This window comes from Ostrinia nubilalis, chromosome 12 (genome assembly GCF_963855985.1).
Source record: "Ostrinia nubilalis chromosome 12, ilOstNubi1.1, whole genome shotgun sequence".
Classification (NCBI taxonomy): Eukaryota; Metazoa; Arthropoda; class Insecta; order Lepidoptera; family Crambidae; genus Ostrinia; species Ostrinia nubilalis.
The window spans coordinates 15702538-15729302 of NC_087099.1; the positions used below are offsets into that span (position 1 = coordinate 15702538).

Sequence of the window (26765 nt, forward strand, 5' to 3'; positions counted from 1 at the left end):
CATCCAGGCTCTTCCTTCCACCTTCACCAGATCGGTCCACCTAGTAGGAGGCTTGCCCACGTTACGTCTTCCAGCCCGTGGTCACCACTCGAGAACTTTTCTGCCCCAACGGCCATCGTCTCTACGAGCTATGTGCCCCCCGCCGAAGGATAATCGCATGGTATTATTTCTCCCTTAGTCGCCTCTTACACCATCCGTTCTATCCTATTCTACTGTGCCGGTATCACATGTCTAACGGAAAATACTTATCATACTATGTACAATCCGTTTGAGTTCACTGCGCACCTCGCTGGAATGCGACTCTCCCTCGCACTCACCCGCACACCTCCCCGCGTAAGCCCCGTCCGTACCAGAGCGTCGATATGACATCACGGCTACAAGTGGGTCTAGACAAAGTGCAAATTATAATCGCAAACCAGTCGCAAAGTGGTCGAAAAGCCCCTTTTTTGTATAGAGTTTTGACGGATTCGATTTTCGATTCGATCAAACAGTGCGTTTTGTCTAAGGGGGCAAGTGCGCAATTAACACGACCGGGTTGTATTATTCGTTATTTTTATCGTACCCACTATTAATACTGACATTTTCGTTACAATTGCCGCAGACTACCCAAATAACTATAAAAAATAGCTTGCCAACATTTAGGTCTTCTGAAAAGGGTCTATTATTTTCTTTTGACGAATGCCTAAATAAATAACAAAAGCATAAAGGCGACGTCAAACGGAGGTAGCAATCTCGGGACGTCGGGCTTAAAGAGGGTTTGCGCCTGAGGTCTGACCTCTTCCAGAGGAATACAACAAACGAAAGCTTTCACGGATAAATTAGAAATAGTGGGCCTTAAAAGAAACAAATAGTTTTGGATTTAATATTCTTAATACCTAAATAAACCAATTGGTATTTCAGAGAACCCTCATCCTTTGTTTTAGTTCCCACCACATTATACAGACATATTTTTTGTCTTAATAACAAAAACACCTATGAAAACTGAAAGTACCAATTCTGTGGTACTATCTTAATGGCCTCTACATAATTTGCTACTCTAGATGAAACTTTCAAAAACATTGACTTCTCGGCTATTCTTAAATCTGATGACCCTGAAACGTCTACCAATGAGTTTATAAATATAATCTCAAGTGCCATAACAATTAATAGCTCCAAAATAAAAATTTCTTCACGGAGAACGATAATCAAGCCGTGGATCACTCCAGGCTTACTCCGGTGCATGAGGAATAGAGACAAACTTCATAAAAAACATATAAAATCACCTGAAAACGAGGTTATTAGGTTAACCTATACCAGATATCGTAATTTTTGTTCTAAAATTATCAAAAAAGTTAAAAGGCAATATGACACCCAAGAACTAAATAAGGCTCGTAATAATCCAAAACTATTGTGGAATAATATTAAAAGAATTACATATACTAGTAAACAACCAGAAACTTCTAATAAATTACTTACCTTAGATCAAAATCCCATACAGTCCTGCAATATGGTGAATAGCTACTTTGTAAATATAGGAGAAGAACTTGCTCATAAGTTTAGTAGTGTCTCCCGGGTATCACACACGCTCCACTCGAATCAGCAATCCTCCTCCTTCGCACTTTCAGATACTGATGCTGAAGAGGTCTATAATACCATCTGGTCACTTAGATCGAATGCTGCTATGGGTGGAGATGGTATTTCTCCGGTCATACTTAAACGATATTCCACTATCCTGTCGCCCATACTCTCCCACATATTTAACCTATGTTTTCTTAAAGGCGTCTTTCCAACCGCATTAAAAAAGGCAATAGTACAACCCATTTTCAAGAGCGGTGACGGGAATCTAGTTACCAACTACCGTCCCATTGCAATCTTACCAGCTGTTTCCAAGGTGCTAGAGCGTATTGTAAACAAGAGGCTTGTCGATTACCTGGAACACTATAACCTTTTGTCGCCACAACAGTTTGGCTTTAGGAAAAATAGATCAACGACTGACGCAGTTCATGAACTACTGGATACTATAGTTAAGTCACTTAACTCAAATAAAAAAGTACTAACCATATTCCTAGATCTCACCAAAGCGTTTGACACCGTCTCCACCGAATCTCTTCTAATAAAGCTCGAAAAAATGGGTGTCAGAGGTAATCAACTGGACTTTTTTCATAGCTACTTGTCAGATAGAACTCAGGCAGTTAAAATGAAAAACTTTGTTAGTAATGAACTGCCTATTAACTATGGCGTTCCCCAGGGCAGTATTCTTGGCCCGACTCTCTTCTTAATATTTATTAATGACCTTAGCAATCTTAGCATACTCAATAATCACATCATCTCCTTCGCTGACGATACCGCACTTACCTTTACAGCTGACTCCTGGTCGGACTTAGAACGGGTGGCCCAAGATGGAATCAACACAGCTTTTTCTTGGTTGACTAGTCACAAGCTCACTTTGAACACGTCTAAAACTAAAGTCGTTACCTTTTCTATTAGCTCAGCTACACAGCCGCCAACTGGACTTTGCCTAAAGGCTCATTCTTGCTCTAACTGGTCACTATCCTCTTGCGACTGTCCACAACTGTCCACAGTAGACACAATTAAATACCTGGGTATAAACATAGATAAGCACCTTAACTTTAAGAACCACATTCAACTCCTTACAGGTAGATTGCGTAAACTTATCTTTGTCTTTAAAACCCTTAGGCATGTAGCGAACCCCACAATCCTACAGAACGTTTACTATGCACTGTGTCGCTCGATACTTACGTACTGTATTTCCTGTTGGGGAGGTGTCCCGAAGTCTACTCTGAAGCCGCTTGAAGTGGCTCAACGGGCGATTCTTAAAGTAGCCACTTTTCGCCATATGCTCTTTCCGACACAAGCACTTTACCAGATATGCAAAGTTTTGACTGTGCGCCAATTATTCATACTTGATGTCATTCGTCTTCAACACAAAGTAACTCCCCATGTACAGATAGATAAACGCCGTAAGGACAAAATTTATACTGTTCCTTCAACTGCCTACTCTTTCACCAAGAGATTCTTTTTCTATCTGGGACCCTCTTTATATAATAAAATTAACGCCGAACTTCCTATATACCAACTGACATTTTTTGAATTGAAAAAAAGCTTACGATGCTTCCTTTTAACTAAAAGTTATGATCAAACTGAAAAGTACTTTCACACGCTCACTTAACGATGCTCATACATATACACACACATACACACACACACACACACACACACACACACACACACACACACACACACACACACACACACACACACACACACACACACACACACACACACACACACACACACACACACACCACACACACACTACAATAACAAATCCTAGTGTTCCTTTTCTGATTAGATAAATTAGGTTAATTAATAGTTAATACGTTGCCATACATCACTACCATGTCTGAGTCATAGTAATATACTATCGGTTCTTAAATTAATTCTAATTTGTGCCAATATCGCCAATATCTGGGGTGGTGGGAGCCTGATGACCTGTACTACAGGTATGCAAATACCTATCACAGGCATCAGTCTCACACAAACAACTGTGTTTTATGAATTTGTAATGTGCTTAATAACTTGTGTCATTGTAATGTTTGTGATGAGAAAATAAAGACTATTTATTTATTATTTATTTTATTATTTATTATAATTTACCTCCGCAATCAGAGAGAGATAGGCTCTAAATATAACTAGGTAATGATGGAGATGAATAGTGGCCTGGCCTCAGTGACTTACCAATTTGGATAGCTACTCGAAGTTTTTGCTACTCGGCAATGGTTTTCATGGAACATAATTATGGCAAGGTTATTTGCCCAAACACAAAGTGGAATAGAAAACTCAACTCTAGATACCTATATTCCATCTTGGAACTGACCAATACCAATCTGTAATCTGATATACCACTTTTCTCAGTACCAAAGGTCAAAGCACAATGGTCGAAAATCAATCAACAATGGACAGTCCTTCCTTTGATAAGTTCCTAGAAACGAGTTACACTATTACTATCCAAAATTAGACATAGAAAGAAGCCAATATCGATTTTCAAACAAACGAGGCAAAAGCTTCTAGGAACCAAATCCCCGATATCCACCTTAATAATATTCCTATTTCAATATCGGATACTTGGAAAATTACGTTTGAGGTGACAACAATACTATTATCATAAATTCGATCATCTAGGTACTCGTAGGTACGTACAGTACATTAGAATATAATTAGATATATCATCTTTTACAACCTCAGATACCTACCAAAGCAAAGTGAATAGCTGGAAGTCATCTTCTTTATAGTATTATTTTGTGACCTAACGTATTACTTACCACAGAATAATAATATGGTAGGTATTACGTTATTAGTTATACATAAAAGTAGCGAAAGGTCACTGACTGATTCACTCATCATGAAATCTCAGAAACAACAAGTGCTAGGAGTCTTAAATTTTATATGGGGGTATTTTTTAGCACGTGCCAACTAAGACGGTATTTTACAAAATTCAACCCCTAAGGTGGTAAAACGGGATACGAATTTGTACGAATTAAGTCGTGAGCAGCCCCTAGTTAATTATAAAATTACGGCTTTTGCTGATGCTACACATTAAAATTTAGTTTTATTCGAAAGCAACAAGTTACGCGTCACTTTTTGCTCTAAATATTGAGCTTCACGGGTTGCTCACCATTATTGCTAGAAGAAACCCAATTAGAATTTCGTCCATACAAGTCAAATTCTTGTAACTACAGAACTAGATATTGTATCCTTATCCTTTTTTGTGTTCGCAAGATTGAGTTATTGATCCTGTAGGCCTAAGATGCGCGCCGTGATAACTTTTATCGACGTCAAAATGTATGGGCAAAATCGATAAAACGGCGTGATAACCGCTTATCGCGGCGCGCATCTTAGGCCTACTGGTCTCGACCCTAGTGATAGATTTTACAAACCACCATCTCACCTACCAGAGCGAAATGTTTATTAAAACTTAAAAAAAATATAAACTGAAAAAAGTCGGAATAGAATTCTGCTGTTTGTAGTTTCTAAATACGTAAAAAACAGGTCTCCAGATAAATGCTGGACAGCTTATCGGATTATTTCCTGGTTATCAATCAGCAGGGTGATGGATGGTTTGTCAGTAAACCTGGCAAGCTGGTCGTCGACGGGACTGAGGAAGATGGATGCGCTCAGGAATTGAGGTAAAACTGAACCTGTGGCAATTGAAACTAACAATGTTACACAGCCGAATAACATTGACAGCAAACTACATAAGTATCTAGTGATTTGAGTAAACTTATAGTTGATTGCAAATTGAAGTACGAGTACCTACCTAATACTAAGTAGGTACTGAAAAAACAGTAGGTTTATGTTTGCCGAGTATGGTCTTTTTAAGGAAACACTTGTTTTAACTATATCTAAAAGATATACTTAGTGTATGTAATAATATTAAGGTTTCGTAAATCTAGCACACTTTTTCATTTATTTTCTCAAATACAAATAAAATGTATTTCATACGGAGGAGTTAGCGTGAAAAAAACATTATAGGAACTTTCCGTTCCATCCAAAATTCCTGGAAAACATCTGTAGCTATCTTAATGTAAATCGAGACTTGTGTTATTATATCCTCCTTCTTAGAATGGAAATTAAGTAGGTACCCAATTCAAATACAACAACATCAAACGCTTTGAAAAATCATTTTCTTTTTTATTCATATTACCTACAACTAATACGAAACAATAATTATATCAAATACAAGCAATTACCTACCTCTAATCGTGTAGATTGGTTTTATCAAGAGAAAAATCACACTTGGGAACTCAAAAAACCCATTAACCATGGGCCAATTAATTTCAAATTTTATTATAATAGTCAAAAGACCAAACATACTTAATACTGACCAAAAGTAAGCCATACCAATTCTGGATCTTTATTTTTGTTATCGTATCAAACCGTTTTTATGGTTGTTTTTCGTACACACGATTTGGCTAAAGGAATTGCACCACTTGTAAGCTCCTAAACAGCCTCTTCTGGATTGTATATTATGTACATAAATACTCGTATTTATTACACATTGCTTTGCGAAACGTCGTATATCAAAAATGTAAATTCATTCTAATGAAGTGTTATCCTTTTAGGAAAATGAACGAAATCGTAAAATAAAACATTAAAAGACAAAGTATCTACGCAATAGATTAAACTACTGAGTTTTAGAAAATAAATCAAGCCAGAAAGATAATTATCTTAACCTTTTAACCTATCCTTTTTAACCTTTGGATAATTCTTATCTTTTTTGCTTGTGGATTTATTGTAATGTAAGAAAATAGGACCATTTGTAACACTTCGAGACCAGTGTCTCTTGATAATGTAACTTGAAGACGTATCGCAGCAAGCGATCACGATTTAACGACCCCAAGTGGCGTCAAAAGAAAATTTCTATAAACTCTATGTAGAAAAATCGTTTTGAAAGCACATAATCTGTAGTTGAGGATTCCGGGTGCAGCTCGCTTCCACCTTCGGCCTGATCATCACTTACCATAAGGTGAGATACAGGCCAAGAGCTTCCTCGTTGTGGCTATAAAAAAACACAAAAGAATGATTTGACTGTGTGTCCCAGCGTCGGTGTGGTGGCGAACCCTTTTACAATCCTGAAGCGATATGTCCTATGTTAGGACACACCTATTAAATGAATCTTAGCGTAACTGATTCTCTGCATTCCCTTACCTCCATAAATTTCGTAGAAAGGTAGCAATTCTCAAAGGTCAAAATTCTTAAAACAATATTGGCGAGAGAGATTCGCCGGCTCCGATCAATCACTGTGATCCTTTGAGAGAATTTTGCTTTACTTTTGGGAATAACTGACATCTTTGAACTATCGGTAGGTATTAAAACAGTTTGTTATGAAAATCGGCCTTCGAAAATTTTGTCGTCAAGTCAAGGTATTGAAATGCCAATTAAAATCAAAGGAAGGAAATTTACCTTCGTTACTAAGATACGATAAATTATACTTTAGAAACAGGTAAAATGTTAAAAGGATTTTATTTTAATATCCCTGGTTTATGCTGCTTTAAACACGTACTCCCGGTTTAAGTACCTAGATGTTTTCAAACATTAGCTTTTTATAAACTTTGATGTAAAGCTCCAACGTAAGTCAAATTTATTAACGGATGAAAATTATTTTATTTATACCTTCTAAAAAGGACCAAATTAAAAAATCTGCGAAGTTTCCTAACTGATCTTTTGGTTGGCTAGTTATTTGCAATTACTTAAAGTTCTCTCCTCGTCGCTAAGCCGTTTTCATGGCAGAAGTGGCCACTTTTAATAAGGACCCTTAATAATAATAATAATAATAATAAAATCATTTATTTGCAAGAACATGGTTAGATTGGTGTTAATTTAGTTAATTCCAGCATATTCTGTCGCATGCGACGTGCAAAAGTTTTTGTTCTTAAAGTTATGTTAATTGTTATTGCTACATTTGGTCTTAGATTTTACATATTTTTACAACTCAAAATACTTATTTTACTCATAGTTGTTTTTCATATACCATGATAGTAACAAGTAACAATACAATAAATACATGTCAGGGAACAAAATTTGAATTGCAAATGTCAAAGAAATTTAAATTAATTGTAAGATGTCAAATTAAGTTACATTACCGATGTCACATCATTCTATCATTTAAAAAGTCATTCACTGTATAATACATTTTAATTAACAAAAAGTCAAAAACTGCACTTTTAAATTTGGTAAAGGTTAACATTTTTACATTGTTTGGTAATTTATTAAATATTCGTATAGCCATACAATAACAGTTTTTGGAATACAGTGTCAAGTAGATAAAAGATGGATACTTAGGTGGTAAAAAAATATTCAATAAATGTAAGACTTTTCTTACAGTTATATTTTTTAAGTTTTATTTTGCACTGATGTAAGTACCTATGCTGGAGGTAATTCCTCAAAACAAACTAGAGAGAAACACTTTTGATGCTGACATCAGAGGGCCTAGTGTGAGTTTACATCAAACGGGCTCACTAGTGAGCGCATAAAATAATGACATTAAATGTATGACGGATTGTACAGCGCCCCTAGCGGATAAGTTCAAGAACTAAAATGTTCATACATTTTTCTAACGCGCTCATTAGTGACGACGTTTAATGTAAACTCACACTCAGCCCACAGTATCAATATAAAATTAAATGGTGATTACACTCGTCCAACCGAACCTTGTGCATTCAATACCCGTTGCTTGATTAATTACCACCACATTCACACACCGGTCCTAATCACTGATGCATTACCCAATCGCTTGATGTCATCTGCATTTCCTGCATTCCATACAACTTAGAATAAGTTGATTTAAGACGTAAAGTTACGTGTACATGGTCACAATAAGACACGCTCTCTCACTCACCTTAATTACTCTTACCAGTTGGCGCCATTGTCAAGTAAAGTTCTGTCACTTTCGTATGATCCTAGGCGCAGACCACCGATTTTTAGGCGGTTGATAGTTGGGCCCGATTCCAATTTGTATGAAGGGTCAATCGGTATAATGTGCGCACTTCATGCCCATACTGATTAACTGCCCGACTAAACTATCGGCCGATAAAAAGTTTGTTGTCAGCGCCTAGGCTAAGATTGTGGCGCCAACTGGTACCTATGTATTGAAGCGGTAAGTAAGAGGACTACGCATTTGGACTACCGCAACTAGATTGGCGCCACTGTCAAGTGAGGTCCTATAATTCGCCAGTGACGCCAACTGGTAAGCGCAATGAAGAATGTTCACTAATTTTGTTTTTTAGCTTTCTGTATTCTCTGTTAAAAATAAAAAATACACGTGAAAGAATTATTTCGATACGTCAATTAGTTTCCAAGATATTGAATTTTAAAAGTGCGGGCGGCGGCCAGCCCGCCATTTTATGCGCGTGACGTCATATTACAGTGACTGGCTCATATTTGTATGGGTGGAATCTTGCAAGCTGAATTAAGACCCACTTCCAGGCAACCGATTAAGCTGAAATTTCCCAAACACATGTGATTTGGATGACCATGCAATATTATGATGACATGGAGCTGATCTGATGATGGAGCTGGAAGGTGGCCATAGGAACTCTATAATAAAACGACTTAAATCCATCGAGTTTGGGCTCGTTCGTTTTGTATTGATGAGTACTTTAATTCTATATAGTAATCAGGGTCTAATGATGTAGCTGGAAGGTAATTCGCAATAAAACGACACAATCGCATCAAGTTTGGGTTTGGTTCAATTTTAATTTCTGTGATGGGTCTGGGTGTTAATATGTATAATAAGTTTGTATTTACAAAAAAAATGTATTTAAGTATGTTTATATCCGTTTTCTAGTGAGCGGACACTGTGAATGTACGTCACGCGGGGTCACGTGACCGTCGGCGGGACTCAATATTTAAGCGAACTTTGAATGCCTATAAAATCATAACTACTGGGTATTTTTGAATGAAATAAAAACTAATGTATTTGTAAATGTAAAAGCTTAACTGTAACATCGGTTTCAAGTGATTTTGCATACCTAGTAACATTCTCAATTATGTAAACCCTCATTGAATTCAAAGTAAATAAATACAACAATTTCAGTACCATCTTGTGTGTAATTGAACGAAAATGCTTACTTTTATATGACTGTACGTTGAAATAAAAACACATAAAAAAAAATCCAGTACAAGTTGTATAAAACATTCTGAATTCGAAATTCCTACCTTTTTGCCAAAGATTTACTTTTATGGAATGAAATTTTCTCATGTCATCGCCATCAGCATCGTCATCGAAATACTCGGTGTACCCGATTACTCACGCACGGATAGGTACTCCCGGTGTGAACGCACCATTATAATTAAAAATTAAAGTAATTATCCAAAGTTGGACTTCCATTAGGTACACGTTTGAAGCAACGCCGCGTCGGTGTCTAGTCTTTGATATGTAATTACTATTAATTGGGACGGTAATTGTAATTAAACCAGAACTGGCATTAGTAAATAGGCAGAGGTGAATAAATAGTCGGTGTTGTAATGCTCTAAATACTAATAAGATCATGATATTGTTTGAATTAATGAATCTAGATAGGTAATATTTTCAATACGACGACATCATAAAGGTAGTAGGAAAGCGCTGGACGCAGGCCGCTACCAACCGGGCAACATGGAAAGCATTGGGGGAGGCCTATGTTCAGCAGTGGACGTCCTATGGCTGAAATGATGATGATGATGAATATTTTCCATAGAATAGGGATGTTTCCTGGGTCAAAAAGCAAGAGTTTTAATTAGTCCGTCAGTTAACTTATCAAAAAATACTCTACACGTATTTTTCACGTTTTCAAACTAATGAAAATTTAAAGAGATAAAGCGCGCCAAAGTTCATAAGAAGAGGCCCGTGACGTCAATGCTTGCATAAAAGTGCCGCACGTTGTGACGTCGTGCGGAACTTCAACGCACCATAACTATGTAATTATTTGTTAGATTGACAAATAAAAATATATGTGTCCAATATTTTTTGATATTAAACATGATGGACTAAAAAAATTTTTTTAGGAAACTAGCCTATAGTATTGCTATCCAGCGAGGAAATGCAGCCAGCATCCTCGATGTTTGTAACGAATAAACTGAAAAACTGTGGGATTGATTTGAAAAAATCTTTCCGCATTAGAATCCTATTTTTTAATATAGGCATACTTATTTTTTAAATTAATATTCCTATTATACAGTGTGTCCGGGCATGTAGTGATCAAACTTTAAAGGCGAAATCTATGGACAATTTTATCGATGAAAATGCTTGAAATTTGGGGCTTGACCCATTTCTCGCAAAATTACGAGGATTTAAGTTTTTAATTTTTAGTTTTCACCTCTTCCTTTAAAAACAAGTGAAAGCGTGGGTAGCTTAACATTAATAAGCAAATATTTTATATCATGCGATAGCCAATAAAATTATCTTTTAGTAGAAGTAGAAAACAGACACAAGTTTCATACATTTTATGGGAGTAAGAATGGATTTAATTTAAAAAAAACCAGATTTTTTTCACTTCTTTTTCAGTTATTTTCCAACACAAGAAAAACCAGGTCGTTAAAGTATGTTTTATTTGCATGGTATTATTAGTGTTTGAGCTATTCTACAAAACGAATGTAAATTTATTAGTCTACGTCTATTAGTTTCGACGCAATTGTTGAACAAAGATACCCCTTCCCAGCCGGTTTCATAGCGCTGCTAACATGCGAAAATGCACGGCCTGAAAGAATCGCACAACCTATTCCGACGCGCTATGGAAACCGCTGGGAAGGGGTATCTTTGTTCAACAATTACGTCGAAACTAATTGACGTAGACTAATAAATTTACATTCGTTTTGTAGAATAGCTCAAATACTAATAATACAATGCAAATAAAACATACCTTAACGACCTGGTTTTTCTTGTGATGGGAAATAACCTAAAAAGAAGTGAAAAAAATCATGTTTATTTCTAATTAAATCCATTCTTACACCCATAAAATGTATGAAACTTGTATCTGTTTTCTACTTTTACTAATAGATCATTTTATTGGCTATCGCATGATATAAAATTTTTGCTTATTAGTGTTAAGCTACCCACGCTATCACTTGTTTTTGAAGGAAGAGGTGAAAAATTAAAATTAAAAACTTAAATCCTTGTAAATTTGCGAGAAATGGGTCAAGCCCCAAATTTAAAGTATTTTCATCGATAAAATTGTCCATAGATTACGCCCTTAAAGTTTGATCACTACATGCCCGGACACACTGTATATCTACCCGTGCGCAGTAGCCGGCATCTGTAATCTGTAGTAATATTCTACCAGAATAGGTAGAGTTTCAGGGCATTAAACAATACTGGCTGTAAAAGAAGGGTTTGTTTAAGCTCTCGGATAGCCAAACCAGGCCAAACCTTATCTTGAAAGGATTGCTGAAGGCAATGTACTCCTCATAATATGCCTAAATCATTATCCCGCAAAAAACATAACGGAGGGTAGTCAATACCCGATGATTTATCGCTAAACCATGACTTGAGTACTTAAGATGTCAATACATCATTATTTTTCTCTACTCTAACGGCAATGTGTTATAGGTACATACCTACTATACATACGTATACTCTCGCCCGTATCACAGCATTCACAAACATTACTATGAGGTCTCACAGTGCGCGTGGACGCACAGGGTAACACACGAAAAAATCACAGAACTCTATTCAACGCTGTGCGTTCGATTTGCTGCTTCACTAAGCAAGCATCGTTTGTGATAACGGCTGCGTCTACCAACAATGCGAGTACTTAAATGGTACAGGTCGTAAGAGGTATCTTTAAATAATACCCGTTCCATATAACATTTCCAAGTGATTATCAGTTTCAAATGTCTTTAATTTACCAAGATCCGGCGTGTAGATTACTTTGTAATATATGTTCAATCCAAGTTTCATGCGAAGTCATTAAAGTATTAATACGATAAGATACGATATATTACAATACCTCTTATATTTCAAACTAGCTTTCCGCCCGCGGCTTTGCCCGCGTGGAATTTTGTCTGTCACAGAAAATCTTTACCGCGCTCGTCCCTGTTTCTATAACCGGGATAAAAACTATCCTATGTCCTTTCTCAGGACTCAAACTATCTCTATGCCAAATTTAATCAAAATCGATTGAGTGGTTTAGGCGTGAAAGCAAGACAGACAGAGTTACTTTCGCGTTTATAATATTAGTCATCATCATCATCATTTCAGCCATAGGACGTCCACTGCTGAACATAGGCCTCCCCCAATGCTTTCCATGTTGATCGATTGGTAGCGGCCTGCGTCCAGCGCTTCCCTGCTACCTTCCCGTATAATATTAGTATAGATAGATAATACCAAATATTACCTACATGTCGCCAAGATTATGGATACTCTGACGAAACACATTTTATATTCGTTCGTTCGTTTCAGCCGAAAGACGTCCACTGCTGGACAAAGGCCTCCCCCAAGGATTTCCACAAAGACCGGTCCTGCGCCGCTCGCATCCAGGCGCCTCCCGCGACCTTCACCAGATAGTCGGTCCACCTAGTGGGAGGCCTGCCCACGCTACGTCTTCCGGCTCGTGGTCGCCACTCAAGAACTTTCCTGCCCCAGCGGTCGTCACGAGCTATGTGCTCGTAGAGCTGACAATTATGCGCAACATTAATTTTGTTCGCTAAAATAAAGTAATTTGATGAAATATTCCAATTTCCAACACCGTCTTCGAGGAAACACAAGGGTGGTTTCCGGGAAGACATGCTTTGATCTAATAAAAATTCAAACAAAGGAAATGTTTGCTTCTGTTTATTCCCATTATACCTATCGATATTCCTAAAACCGCTGTGGTATTTCTAAATAGGTATTTTAAATGTACACGTGTAAGCCGTGACGTCAGCAAACAAAACAAACCTGCATTAACTAATATTACTTAAGTAAAAATTGGCTTTACATTTTTAAAAACAAGCTGGTAACCATCAAAGGAAAATAAATCACCCATGAAGTGTATTTAAAGTTTCGACCACACGTGACGTGTTTCTGGCAGTGACATCACAATGTTTTTGATATTAATTTATATTTTTTTACATTATAATTGCTATATTATAATTTTAATATCTATTGTTCCTACTCTTTTCGGTCTGTGAGATGTCTAGTATTCACAAACGATGTTTGTTTAAGTGAAGCAGCAAATCGAACGCACAGCGTTGATTAGACCTTTGTGATTGGTTCGTGTGTCACCCTGTGCGTCCACCCGCACTGTGAGACTTCATAGTAATGTTTGTGAATGCGAGCGTTATAGTTTCCTCGTTGTAGTTAAAAAATCAGTTAAAAAAACAACAGCAGCAAGACTATTAAAGCCAAAAAAAGTTCTAGAAGGTATTCTATACTAATATTATAAACTGAAGAGTTTGTTTGTTTGTTTACTTGACCGCGCTAATCTCAGGAACTACTGGTCCGATTTGAAAAATTCTTTCAGTGTTAGAAAGCTCATTTATCGAGGAAGACTATAGGCGATCACCCAACCCGATACCATCACGATACGAGTAATAGGAGCAGAGCAACAATGAAAAATGATGCAAAAACGGGTTTTCACACGTACGAAGTCGCGGGCGCAGGTAGTGTTCTAATATTAGTACTCACAAGCAAACTTCCATCTTTGAGGGTAGCCGAGCACGACCCCCTTCTGGTGCGGCACCGCGCACTGGTACACACCCTCGGTGCCGTTCCTCTTGCGAGTCACCTCCACGCCATCTGTTAATCTGGACAAAAAAAACATGTTACAGAGGTAATTGTGAAAAGTTGTTTTCTATACTATAATATTATTAAGACGTAAAGTTTTGTGTGTTTTTATATTTGCTAAATTGTAAGGGGTAATCTCGGGATCTACTGAACCGATTTAAAAAATTCTTTCACCAATAGAAAGCTACATTGAGTGTCATAGGTTATATAAAAAACTGAAAAATACCACGCGAGCGACGCGGTCGGGAAGCTAGTGGTTTAATAAAAGCAAAATTGGATCACCACGTTGGGCGCCACTTTATCCACCTAAAGCTCCACCACTTTATCCAGCATTATTTTTCCAAAATGTACCAAAAAATTCACAAATAGTTTATTTGCTGCTATTATTATGCAGATTTGACAATAATACTGTAACGATCTTTTTACAAACAGCAGGAATTTAGATTGTATAATATTGGCGCCCAACGTGGAGTTTATTGTCATCCGTCAAAGTTGTGGTTATGATTTGACTTGGCTGTGCGGTGAATGATGTCAAAATCAGACTATTTCACAAATCCGAACTTACATAATTAAACAGGCACAAAATGTAGCTATTTTCATTATTTACGGGCTATAGAAAACTTAGTTTTGGTTGTCTCATGCCCGTTTTCACCATCGATCCGTAATTTTTAAGTGTCCCCTTTGTAAAAAAAAATCCTGTTATGTGTTACTAAAGGGGTCACTTATAATTTAGGGATTGATGGTGAAAACGGGCATCATCGTATTTTTATATTTTGTATCTAAGGAGTTCGTAAATGACGCGTACCTCTTTAGTTCCTCCTCGCCCCTCCGCCGGTAGGGCTTCGCCCTCGGCCTGTCTTCCTCCAAGGGTGGAGGAGGCCGCCGCCACTGCAGCCGCTCCGCCGCCGCCACCACGCAAGGCACCGCGCCGCGGGGTGGCGTCAGCCACGTTATATGATCATCTGTGGGTGGAAAACGATAATGAGTACAAAATATTGGAAAATCAAGATTTGATACTGATTAGACCTGGTTCCGTAACGTCTTGTGTTCATAAATGTTTATGATTCTGTAAATGAAATCACGAGACTGAAAATACTATAGAATAGAGGAAACCTATTGGAAATAAACTAGTAAAAGCGTTAAATAATTTAGAACGCGGTTTATTGAAGACAAAATAAAATCGAGAATACAGTGGCGCCACAAGCGGCTAAAATAAAAAACTATTGACTTTTTGACGCAAAAGGCGGTGTTTACATTCTTCCTACAAAACCTACTAATCGTAATAGGTAGTCATTAAAATTATGTGTTGTATAAACACGATCATAGTGCCTTTAATTTGGTCATTATAGAATTGAAATAACGGTATCTTTATTTTTTTTCTGAGTGCGAGAATATTTAAGCGTACCACGCAGTTACTTCAGAACTATTTGAGTACTCTATTACTTAATCTGATGGATATTTTTACACAGTAATTTATCTATGTCAAACGTTGTATCAAGCATACATTTTTAAAAATAGATGTCTTTGCTCTAAGCTTTAAGTAATCCACAGTGAATTTCTAAATTATGTTTATCGACCAAAATTATAATCTCTTTGGAGTAGCTAGAAGCTATTAACTAATTGTGTTACTACGCTGTTAAGCTATAGCTACACATTGCAAGTTTTTCTCTGATCCTGGACCATTATCATCATAATTCAGCAGCAACCATCGTCTTGACATAAGATCCCCTAGGTGCGCTAAGCAGCAAGATCTTTTGCTGCCAGTTCTCTAGTTCATCGATGTGTTGATGATTTTGCCTTAATTAATGGTAGTCAAATTGAGAATCATCAGTCCACCGAAAAAATGTGTCACAACATGCTTGTTAGTCGTAGGAAACTTTTCTATCCTCGGATAAGTTCTTATCTCAGATCTGTATTACAACAGCTACCAATGTTGTTGTTTCAAATAGAGCCATGTTTACAACATTATTTCAGTATTTTTTCTGTTTATAATACAGTGTTGTATCACTTTATTGTGTCAGAACTGGTTTATTAACATGTTCCATTTATGCCCCTCGCGAGATTGACGCGCAGTAAACACGGAATGATTGATGGGGCAGACCGCAGAACTGTGCTCGTATTTAAGTTATTCGCTTGTTCCCCACGAGTCACACCCAAACGAGTAACCCTGTTAGGCCCAGAACACACGGTGAAACGCAATTGCAACGATACTGCAACTTCTAGTAACTTTTGAGTTGCATCTAAGTTTTTACCATAGATTCCGTTGAGAGATCACACGTCATGACGCGACCATTTCAAACCGGTTTCAAACTGGTCCGGGACGTGGATGTAGGGTCTGACTGCTGCATGATTGGTGGATTTTGACATATCTGTCAATGTCATGTCAAAAATAACCAATAATGCTGCATTTGGACGCGAGGTCCAAATGCAGCATTTGGACCTCGCGTCTACGTATTGCCATCTGGCGGATTTTTCAATCGCGAAAACCCTCGTTGCGTTTCACCGTGTGTTCTGGGCCTTACTCGTTGAGAAAAAAAATCCTATCCAATCACACCTTTACTCGATGGGACATCGCTTTGAAATGTTTTGTCCCAACGAGTCACACTGTACTGGCTGCACTGTTAATGAGCTGCCACACTGGCGAATTACAGTGCGACTCGTTGGGCCAAAACATTTTTAAGAGATGTCCCATCGAGTAACGGTGTGACTGGATGAGATTTTTATCCCCAACGAGTGACAGGGTTACTTGTTTGGGTGTGACTCGTTGGGAACAAGCAAAGTAATGTGGTTGAAAGAGCTGTGATTGCAGTTCTAATTGATCATTAGCTATTATATTTCAGCTACATCAGCTTAGTTGCAAAAGTTACGTTAGAAATTGTACGACGAATTTGAAACTGACTAGGTATTTGAAATAAATTATAGGCTAAGCATTTTGTTTCACTATTTATTTGTTTATTTTTAAAGACAAAATGGATTTATTAAAATAATGTAGTTTTTAAACAGTGTTTCTGTAATTTGCGTAGCTCTCACGATAAATACTTATCTATAGAAAAACTGAATAGAAACTTCTACTTAACTACTTTAAACAATAAAATAATTCTCCTGCTTTGAACACAATGTAGAATACGGAATCAGGTCTAGTCGATAAAATATTATATCCTTAATCTAGACTTAGGTATATTTTTAATAATGTAAATAAATAAACCCCTTACTTACCTTAATTTGAAGATAAAAATGCTGGTGTATTTCAAGCGGTGGAGAACTAAAAATAGCCTTACCTTTAGATGGCGTATACAGGGTGTAGAACACAGCTTGGCAAACATCGAATTCTTTCTAATTACTCCAGATTAACCCTTAACTGGTATCGTGGGGGCCGCGCGGCCCCCACGCATGACGTTTTCTTTGATTTCTAAGAAGCTACGCATCGTGGGGAGCCAAAATTTTTGGTATTCTCATTTCGGCGCTACTCGCGTATGGTGCAGGCGTTTCAGCACTGCATCATTTACCAGGACGAAGATATGCACGTGTTGGGGTCCGCGCGGCCCCCACAATACCAGTTACGTTAGTTTTTTTTTTCGTGGCAATTTTTTTTTGTTTTTTGCAGTATTTATTGCTTATAAGTGATAAAACATTAGAAGATACCTAGAACGAACTTTTTGATTCCAAATTTTGTGATTAGTAGCATGTCAGAAGAAGGATATAGTGATAATAAAATTATAGGTCATTGTGAAGACCCAATAAATAACCAATATTCGGTCGATAATGAGGATATTGATTTTGATTTTCAAGTTTTTTCTTCAGAGAGTGAAAATGAAGATGTTTTAGGACCTAGTCAATCCAGCTACTATGAAAAAATAAATACAAGTGGTCTGCAAATCCACCAGCACCTGCTAATGTTTGTCAACATAATATTTATGTTTTTATTTTTATAAAATGCTTATTATTTTTATTAAACATTACATTAAAACGTTTTTTATTATTAAGTTCACATTATTATGGATTAATTAAAATAATAATATTTTTGGTTATAATTTTCTAAACGATAGGTTTCATAGATATTTGTAACGTTAAAAAAATATCACGTAAAAAGTTATTACTATTATGTAATGTGTTGAAGTATGTAAGTAAGAAGATTTAAAACAATAAAAACTAAATGATTACATAGAACAAGCCTGACATTTATCATTTATGAGCATTTATTCAAGTATATAGGTAAAACATGCTTACTAGAAGCAAACATAGTATGGGGGCCGCGCGGCCCCCACGATACCAGTTACGTATGTCCAATTTACGATACCAGTTAAGGGTTAATTAGTACTTTTTTCCGGAAACGATAAAACCGCCTTTGATTAATATATTTTTCATTAAGACATGATATCTAATTGATTACTAATTTTGAGTCTTTCAGTATGCAGTGTACTATTTTTTTTTGTAAATATTGAAAATTATCCAAGAAAGAACTACAGATTTCTTTTGAAAATATTGGAAAATATCCGCGATGGAATTCCAAAGGATTTCAACTCATTATGAGAACTGGTAATTTTTCGCCAACCTGTATTACACACCCTGTAATACTATAAACCCGGTGTTGTGTAACTGCGCCGTTGAGTCAAGATCTCGTTTGTTATTTTAGAGGTCATTGAAGAAGTAGGACAAAAACAAACGAGGATGAAGGGAGGAATAGGGGAAACGATTTCAATGGCTGTTAGTGTTGCTTACCGATAGTTAAGGCCAAAATAATAGTATCGATACTGTTGCACATGGCGATACTATCGATAGGGCATTTTGAGCAAAAGTTACTATCGATAATGGCAAAGTATTGTAATTTATAATAGCACACAGTCTAGCCTTTGCCCGCGGCTTCGCCCGAGTGAATTTCGTTTTGACATAGAAAGTTCATTTTTCAGGGTAAATTGGGGCCTATGACACTCTTACTTAATGTGGCTTTCTATTGATAAAAGAATTTTCAAAATCGGTTCAGTAGATCCAGAGATTACCCACTACAATCTTACAAACTTTACTAGAGGTATTAGTATAGATTATTCGTATTAGTATAGATTAGCCAAAAACAATGGATGCTGTCAAAGTACTTAATAACCTAAAGAGGATTTCGGACGCCATTTGGATCAAATATGTAATTGCTCAATAATGATAATAAATAAATAAATAAATATCATAGTTGCCAATTAATAATGCTCAAAATTATTTATCAACAATATCGATACTATTACACATGGCGATACTATCGATAGCTATCCCAACACTAATGGGTGTTCCTCGCACAACGCGGAGGTCAAGACGTAAATATGAAGAATGGCTCTCGATGGTGGCCGATGTATTTATACTTTTGTTGATTTATGAATACAAGTTGTATAAAAGACTGTAACTGTTCGAGTATTTAGCTTTTTAATGGCACAATAAATCTGGTTTAGATCTAGCGTATAACTGAGTCACTTTCTGAGGTATTTTTATGTAAGACTAGCGATCGCCCGCGACTTCGTACGCGTGGATCCCGTTTTACCCCCTCCATCTATCTGACGCGGTTTAGATTTTTTCATACAAATATTTTTTTCGCTAACTCCCGTTCCCGTGGGAATTTTGCAATATCCTATTGTAACTAAGCTTTAAGTTTACTAAGGTACCTGCATGCCAAATTTCAAGCGTCTAACTTAAGCGGTTTAGATTTTTCATACAAAAGGATTTTCCCGCTAATTCCCGTTCCCGTGGGAATTTCGGGAATTCCTTTCTTAGTGCACCTCTACGGTACCTAAGCTACGTCCCTTCCAAATTTCAAGTGCCTACGTTAAGCCGTTTAGGCTGTGAGTTGATATGTCAGTCAGTCAGTCAGTCAGTTTCTCCTTTTATATAATTTTAGATAGACAAGGCAGGTATTTGACCGCAATCGCAATGGTATGTATGGGAGCGGCACACCTGTGCCTGGGGTGACATTGACATGACCTGACAGAGCATACAAATCTGAAGCATATCTGACGTATCACTGACGTTTGACGTTTCAAAAACGCTTCCGTGCCGCTCCCATACGTCAAGCACTGACTCAGTTGACAGCTAGGTCTATTCCTGTATCACCTGGGAGATCAAAGCCACAGGTGATCAAAGTGGAATAGACCTAGCTAGACCTTATAGTTTTGAGATTGGATAGAGAATTATAACGTCAAAGGTAAAAAATCTCTCACATATGTAGCATACATTTTTGTCGCCAAAATAAAATGACGTGTGTTAACAATGTGTTTACTGTTTATTATTAAACTCAAGTAAGATAAGACAAAACTTCTGCCCCAATAATAAAATACATACTTAGCCACTTAAGATAATGACTAATAATATTTCACTGCGTTGGCTCGGTTTCAATTTTAGCGTTTTCCTATTCTGTGGGATTTTGGTTTACATATTGTTTTATGGGCTCATGGAAGTGGATTTGTGTTCTTTGGCAAATATCATTAATTTGACTGCCCAGTATGAATCATGATAGGTATACCTAGTTTATGTTGAGGGAGATACTGTCAGTTTGATAATAAAACACTTTTCTTAGGCTGTAAAACTTGCAAGCTTTTATTTAGCTTAGGTAGCTTTGACCATCCCAATATTTAATTTTGATCATCATCATCATTTCAGCTATAGGACGTCCACCATACCATACGTCTATAGGATGTGTGCAGACGCACATCCCCCAATGATTTCCACATCGTCCGGTAGCGGTCTACATCCAGCGCATAATTTGGAATAATTTGGATAGCAAAACAAATATTTAAGGTCTAAGGGGCATATGCGGGGCGTTTGTCTTTTGAATTTCATGGGTCTTTTCACTGCTAGTCTCTCATAAATAATATGTCCTCCTGTTAGACCGTTACCCTCCCAGCAGTAGCCAGAATCTACAGTCACATCGCCATGAATTCGCCCATTTTTGGACTAATTTTAGGCTGCCCCGGATAAAATAATGAAATGTAAATGGAAAAGAATTGACTATCGACTCCAACACAAAGATGAAGTAATAAATTATGTGACAAAGAGAATTGGTTTTATCCAGGATAAGCCTTCAATATAAAATACGGATATTATCCTACAAACCGATCCGGACCCACCTTAGATTTTACGAGGTGAGATCAAATAAACTGTAAAATACAGGGTGACTGTTGCCCCCGCCGATAAGACCCAAATTATGTATTTAGAACATAAGCCTACCCTCATTTTTTATGGGAGGGCCCAGGACTTACACAGTTTAGTCCCTAAAAGGTCTAATTGTTGGGATAATGGTAACAAACGATTCATTTCACCATTTCACGACGTTTTTACGATAAATAAGGGATTATTTCTTTTTAAAAATCACCAAGGCACACAACAAAAACTCGTTAAAAATGTTTTCCCGTGAATAATTTCCTAAACAAATCTTTAGACTTGCAAAGCATTGTGGAAACACTCGACAGCTCTTTATGCATATAAATTACAGTCGTCCCTATTCAAAATTTGTGCCGAAATGGAAATTCGCAAGTATCCTATAAGTAACGAATGTAGTAGAAGATCTCAACTTGTATTTCTATTATTTTGAACAGGTCAAGCTACAATGTTTTATATTATACTGTGTAGGTACCTATGTGTAGTGTTATACGCATAAAAAATGATTGTTAAAACAGAATACCTATATTTTATTGCCAACAGCAATACTCGTAGGTACTTTCCATTAATTTACTTATGACAAAGATGGCGTTATTGTAACTAATTATTTCATTCTTATTAAACGGCATGCAGATTTTTATCTTAATTTATCTGACATACTTCACTTGTTTCACGCCCTGAGCTAATAGGATGTTAAAATATTTCATGCCAGCAGAAATTTCAAAAACTCTACGGTTTCAGGGATTGAGCCTTGACATTAACGATTAATAAATTCCAGGAAATTGAAGGACGTCGGATGATTATAAAAACAAAGCCTTATTCCCACCTAGAAACAAATTCTTTGCTTATATTTTACAGTAATAAAATGAAATTATTATTTCTAAATATTAGAAAATAGATGTACAAATAGACGTTATGACTCACAGAGCTGAATTCACAACACAAGTTAAATTAGCCTCAGGCAAGTAAACTTTGGTTAATTGTTATTACCTATTTTGAAATCTGTGCCTCTGTCAATATATGTCGAAGGCAGATAGAGAAAGCGTTAAGACCATCAATTTTACAATGAGTGGGTTAGTATTATACCTACTAAATATATTCCTTCTCCAAAGAGATAATAAAATTTCCAGATAAGAATCAGAACTCTACCGGTACAGTTTTCATTGTTGGAATCACCTCTTGATGTCCAGGTCCACGTCTAGCTATAGAATGTGAACTTCAAAGAACACTATCTTACTATAGAATAGACCCGAAGGTACCTACTACATACAAAACATAGTCCAACTAATATATATATTAACGTTTCTTAAGAAATATTACAGTCTAATAATGAATATGGATCGGTCTGCTTGGTTCATGTAGCATTATCAATTAGTTAATTACCTACTAAATGTAAAGACGGTCGAGACTTCGTTAAAGAGCTGCCCATCTGGAATCCTTAAGTATATTGGCCCTAAGACCTTTATTTAGGTGCTTGATAATGTGAATACATCTTTTTAAGAGAAAAATGTCTATAGGGCTACGCCCTACTCGTATCGCCGTATTTCCGTATTTTCTAAGGTTTTATGTAGCGTTTGTCAATTTTGATCTCTATCATCAGCAAAGCACTAGGACAAACTGAAAAGTGATAAAACAGACCCAGAAGTATCATTTATTTTACTTTTCCACAAGAAAAGTTTAACCTGTATTTCACACCCGCAGGGATTAGTGGGGTCGTCCTCTTAAAGGGTCAAAACTTTTGCAACCTTTGACACACTACACCCGCGTAAGTGATCGCAAAATCCACGAGGACTTTGTCAAAGTAACTTTAGAAAAGTCTTCATAAAAAAAACCGTATTATCTCATAGAAGACGGGAGTAGGGTAGCCTTGGTGAAGCTCTACCTGCTAAATATCACCTGCTATAACTTTCTGGGACACTGTATAGTTAAGCATTTTTATGTCCACTTTACGCCCCGCGCTAAGCTCTACATGTATAAAAACGCTCTTTAGATTGTATTTGTTTGTACCCGACATTATGTAACACAATAGAATCCGAACATACGCCCAAACGAGCTTAAATAATTCTGCTATCCGAAATAATGTTAAAAATATTATTTTAACACGCAACATCCAACGTAATGCGGGTCATATCAGATTATTCAATTCCAAGAATATATCCTTCCCATCATTTTGCGCGCCATTATTCTAGTTCCGAAACCGGCCGCGTGGCGCAGGGGCGTACCCATCTACTGCGCAGGTCAAGGCTACTACTGTTGTCCCCTTCGCGCGCGAGTAAATACTCTGCCCTCTCGCTCGCACTCTCCTTACCCACGTGACGACCGCCTCCGTTTTCCAACTGCGTTTTTTCAAACTCTGTGTCACTATTGCAGTAGTATTTTACGCTTGTTCCGCATAATATTGACACAGAGATACCAAAAAAGTAGGTTTGTATGCGGAAAAGCAAATAGAGAATTCCAAACACGTATGTTTTGTGAAGTAAGCTTTTCGTAGATTTTATCATTAAAGTTTATTATCACGTAAATTCTCAGGTGAAGTAAATTGCTTTTATTGCATTTTAAAATGTTTTCGCGCTATCAATGCTGTTTCTATGTTAATTAATTTCTTTCTAATCATATTTCAAATAAAAAACTTTTGATAAAATACCTAATCTATTAAAAAGCCTATAAGTGTTTTAATTGATTACTTTTTAAAACGTTCGAGATCTGACCTTTCCAATGCTTTGTTTCACAAAACCACTTGTTTGGAGACATCTATTTTGGGTTTTACTCAAACAAACCCAAAATAGATGTCTCCAAACAAGAGTTTTGTTTTCTAGGACTTTCATAATAGGAATTATAGATCACTAGCTTTTCCGCGGGCAAAAGCTTCATTCACCCGCGTGAAATTTCATTTGTCACAGATCGTCATAAATTATAGCCTATGTTATTCTGGGTTATAAACAATAATACTGTAAAGTTTCATCAAAATCCGTTCAACAGTTTTTGCGTGAAAGAGTAACAAACATCCAGACATCCAAACTTTTGCATTTGTAATATTAGTAGGACTAGTGCAATAATTGGCCTTCCAGGACTTTTCACTTTACATTCCTGTCTTGGATATCTCATACGTGTTATGATATTTACAGTTTTTCTCTAGGCCTAGCTATCGCCACTCCAGCTTGTATTTCGAAGAACGTGCCCAGAAGTTCTGAGCGATACTTGGCGGTCGTTTATTGGCTATAACAGATGCCGAAGAGAAAATCACGAGGGCAATTTGGAGAGTAACAAACTCATGACACAGTTTTTGATGGTCCGCCAATTCCTGGAAGACAAACTTCCAATATTCCAAGTCAGCGACAAATATCAAAATATTGATGATACAGAATATTGGAATTATATGGAAGTTTGGTATGAGTATTTTTTTATGCTTAACAAGGCAGGTATTTGACCACAATCGCACCTGATATTAATTGGGATGCAGTCTAGGATGGTACATATTTGCCCAGTAAGTGCCTATTCACTCTCGCCTTGAAAAGGCCCGGATTATAGTCTTCGGGAAAGACAGCAGAAGGCAACGAATTCCAGTCCCTAGCTGGTATATGGTGGGAATTCGTAGCAGCAGGTGCTAACTAATTACATAATACCGCCAGTGCGTGCCAGAAGAGGCACTGCCTCACCTACAACACGATGATGCCATGCAATTATGTAGAATAAGTGAGTTTGAAGATATTAAGATACTCTGTACGGTTAGAGCTATTTAAATTGAGTCTTTATTGTCATTCCAATAAAACCTGACAAACCCAACTGCGCAGGAAAACGTCCAAATAGAGTCCTTTTTAAGCCAAATCTAACCCAGCGATGCCCAGTACGATAGATTTCACTTAGCCGAACCCTTCTCGCGGGCTACTTTAATCTGGTCGCTTGTACGGCTCAACCGGCACTTTGGTCCTTTGTGCCGGATAAAAGCCCGGTAAATAAGTCCATTTGAAATCGTGCACGAATGCAAGACACATTTTTGAACTATGGAAAGGGATATAAGTAGTTGTAACAAAAGTAATTCAAGTCTACAAGCTTTTGCTTATATTGTGTGCTAGCACCACTAACAAAGTATGTACGTGTCATACAAGTCACGGTACAAGTGTACAATAGCAAATCTATGGATTTTTAATTGGGATTCGCAAATAATGTAGGTTACTTGAAAACGCAATACCTAACTTAGTTATTAACATAAGTGCTACAAATTGACCCATCATTCAGTGGAGGGGTCAGTGGTCACCCTCCATGCAAGGGATTTTATCAGATCAAAAGGTATTACAACATTCCACCCCTATCGGATCGACTTAGTGACTATTCGGATTGCCGCAGATAATTATATTGGACTTTGGATAAGTTTCCCTTTATTCACAATCGTCTAGCACTGACCTAGGGTGTGACAACAACTATGATGTTTATTAAATCAGGTGCCACCACTGTGACTTATCTTCTTCAAACATAACTCTACGATCTCTAAACACAAAAGAAACTATACCTTTTTTTTTTTTTTTTTTTTTTTTTTTTTTTTTTTATAACAACAAAATTATAGGACACAATGCCTTTTTGGACGCCACCCCACTCACAGCTGGGGTATTTATGCCTTGAGTGTATGCGATTTTCGGGGGATATAGAAAAGCCTTTTTAACTTACGTAGGTTAAAAATAATCTTTTCCCGGGAGAGATTACGCCCTCCGAAGCCCTGCACCCTTAAGGTGTTACGTAGTCGTAGCACAAAATAATAATAAGTACTACGTCGTAGTAAGTTTTGTTGAAGCTCCTGTCAACTTTATTCAAGTTTTCGCTGCGTTAATGGGTTAATGATCTCTACAACTTTTAATGACTATTATAAAATATGAGTAGCGGTTTGAGACCACTAGTATGCAAGTTAATGGCTGCAAATTAAGAATCTTTTGTTGATAAATGACACAGTTGAAGAATTTGACCACAAGTGACACTAACAAATAACTGACTTGCGCAATAACTTCAATGCTTTTAAAAACCGCTTCCTAGGGACAATTTACCATCTTTACAGAAACATGCAGAAAAGTTCTCGAGTGGCGACCACGGGCTAGAAGTTGTAGCGTGGGCAGGCCTCCTACTAGCAGTCTTTCCCAAAGTGGGCGATAACCCAGAAAAAAAATCGGGACGTTGTGTAGAGGCTTGGGAGGCGTCATCTACTAGGAGGACTCTTTGACACCGACTGAGCTCGACTCTTGACTACAAAAATGGGAAGCACTAAAAATAATTTATTCTCAAAGTGGGCAGTAGACTAAATAAGTTTGGGAACCGCTGTACTAGGTGGACCGACAATCTGGTAAAGGTCGCAGGAAGAGCCTGGATGCGGGCAGCACAGGACCGTGCATTGTGGAAAACCTTGGAG

At 37.2% G+C, this 26765-nt stretch overlaps 1 protein-coding gene across 1 annotated transcript in view; it reads right to left on the reverse strand.

Moving 5' to 3' along the window:
- Positions 1-26765, reverse strand: part of LOC135076739 (immunoglobulin superfamily DCC subclass member 3-like) — a 132542-nt gene that overhangs the window by 17283 nt on the left and 88494 nt on the right. The window contains exons 2-3 of the mRNA XM_063971160.1: positions 15048-15204; positions 14144-14262 (exon numbers count right to left, since the gene is read on the reverse strand). Coding sequence (XP_063827230.1) covers positions 14144-14262; positions 15048-15204 — 276 coding nt within the window. The remainder of the gene's footprint in view (positions 1-14143; positions 14263-15047; positions 15205-26765) is intronic.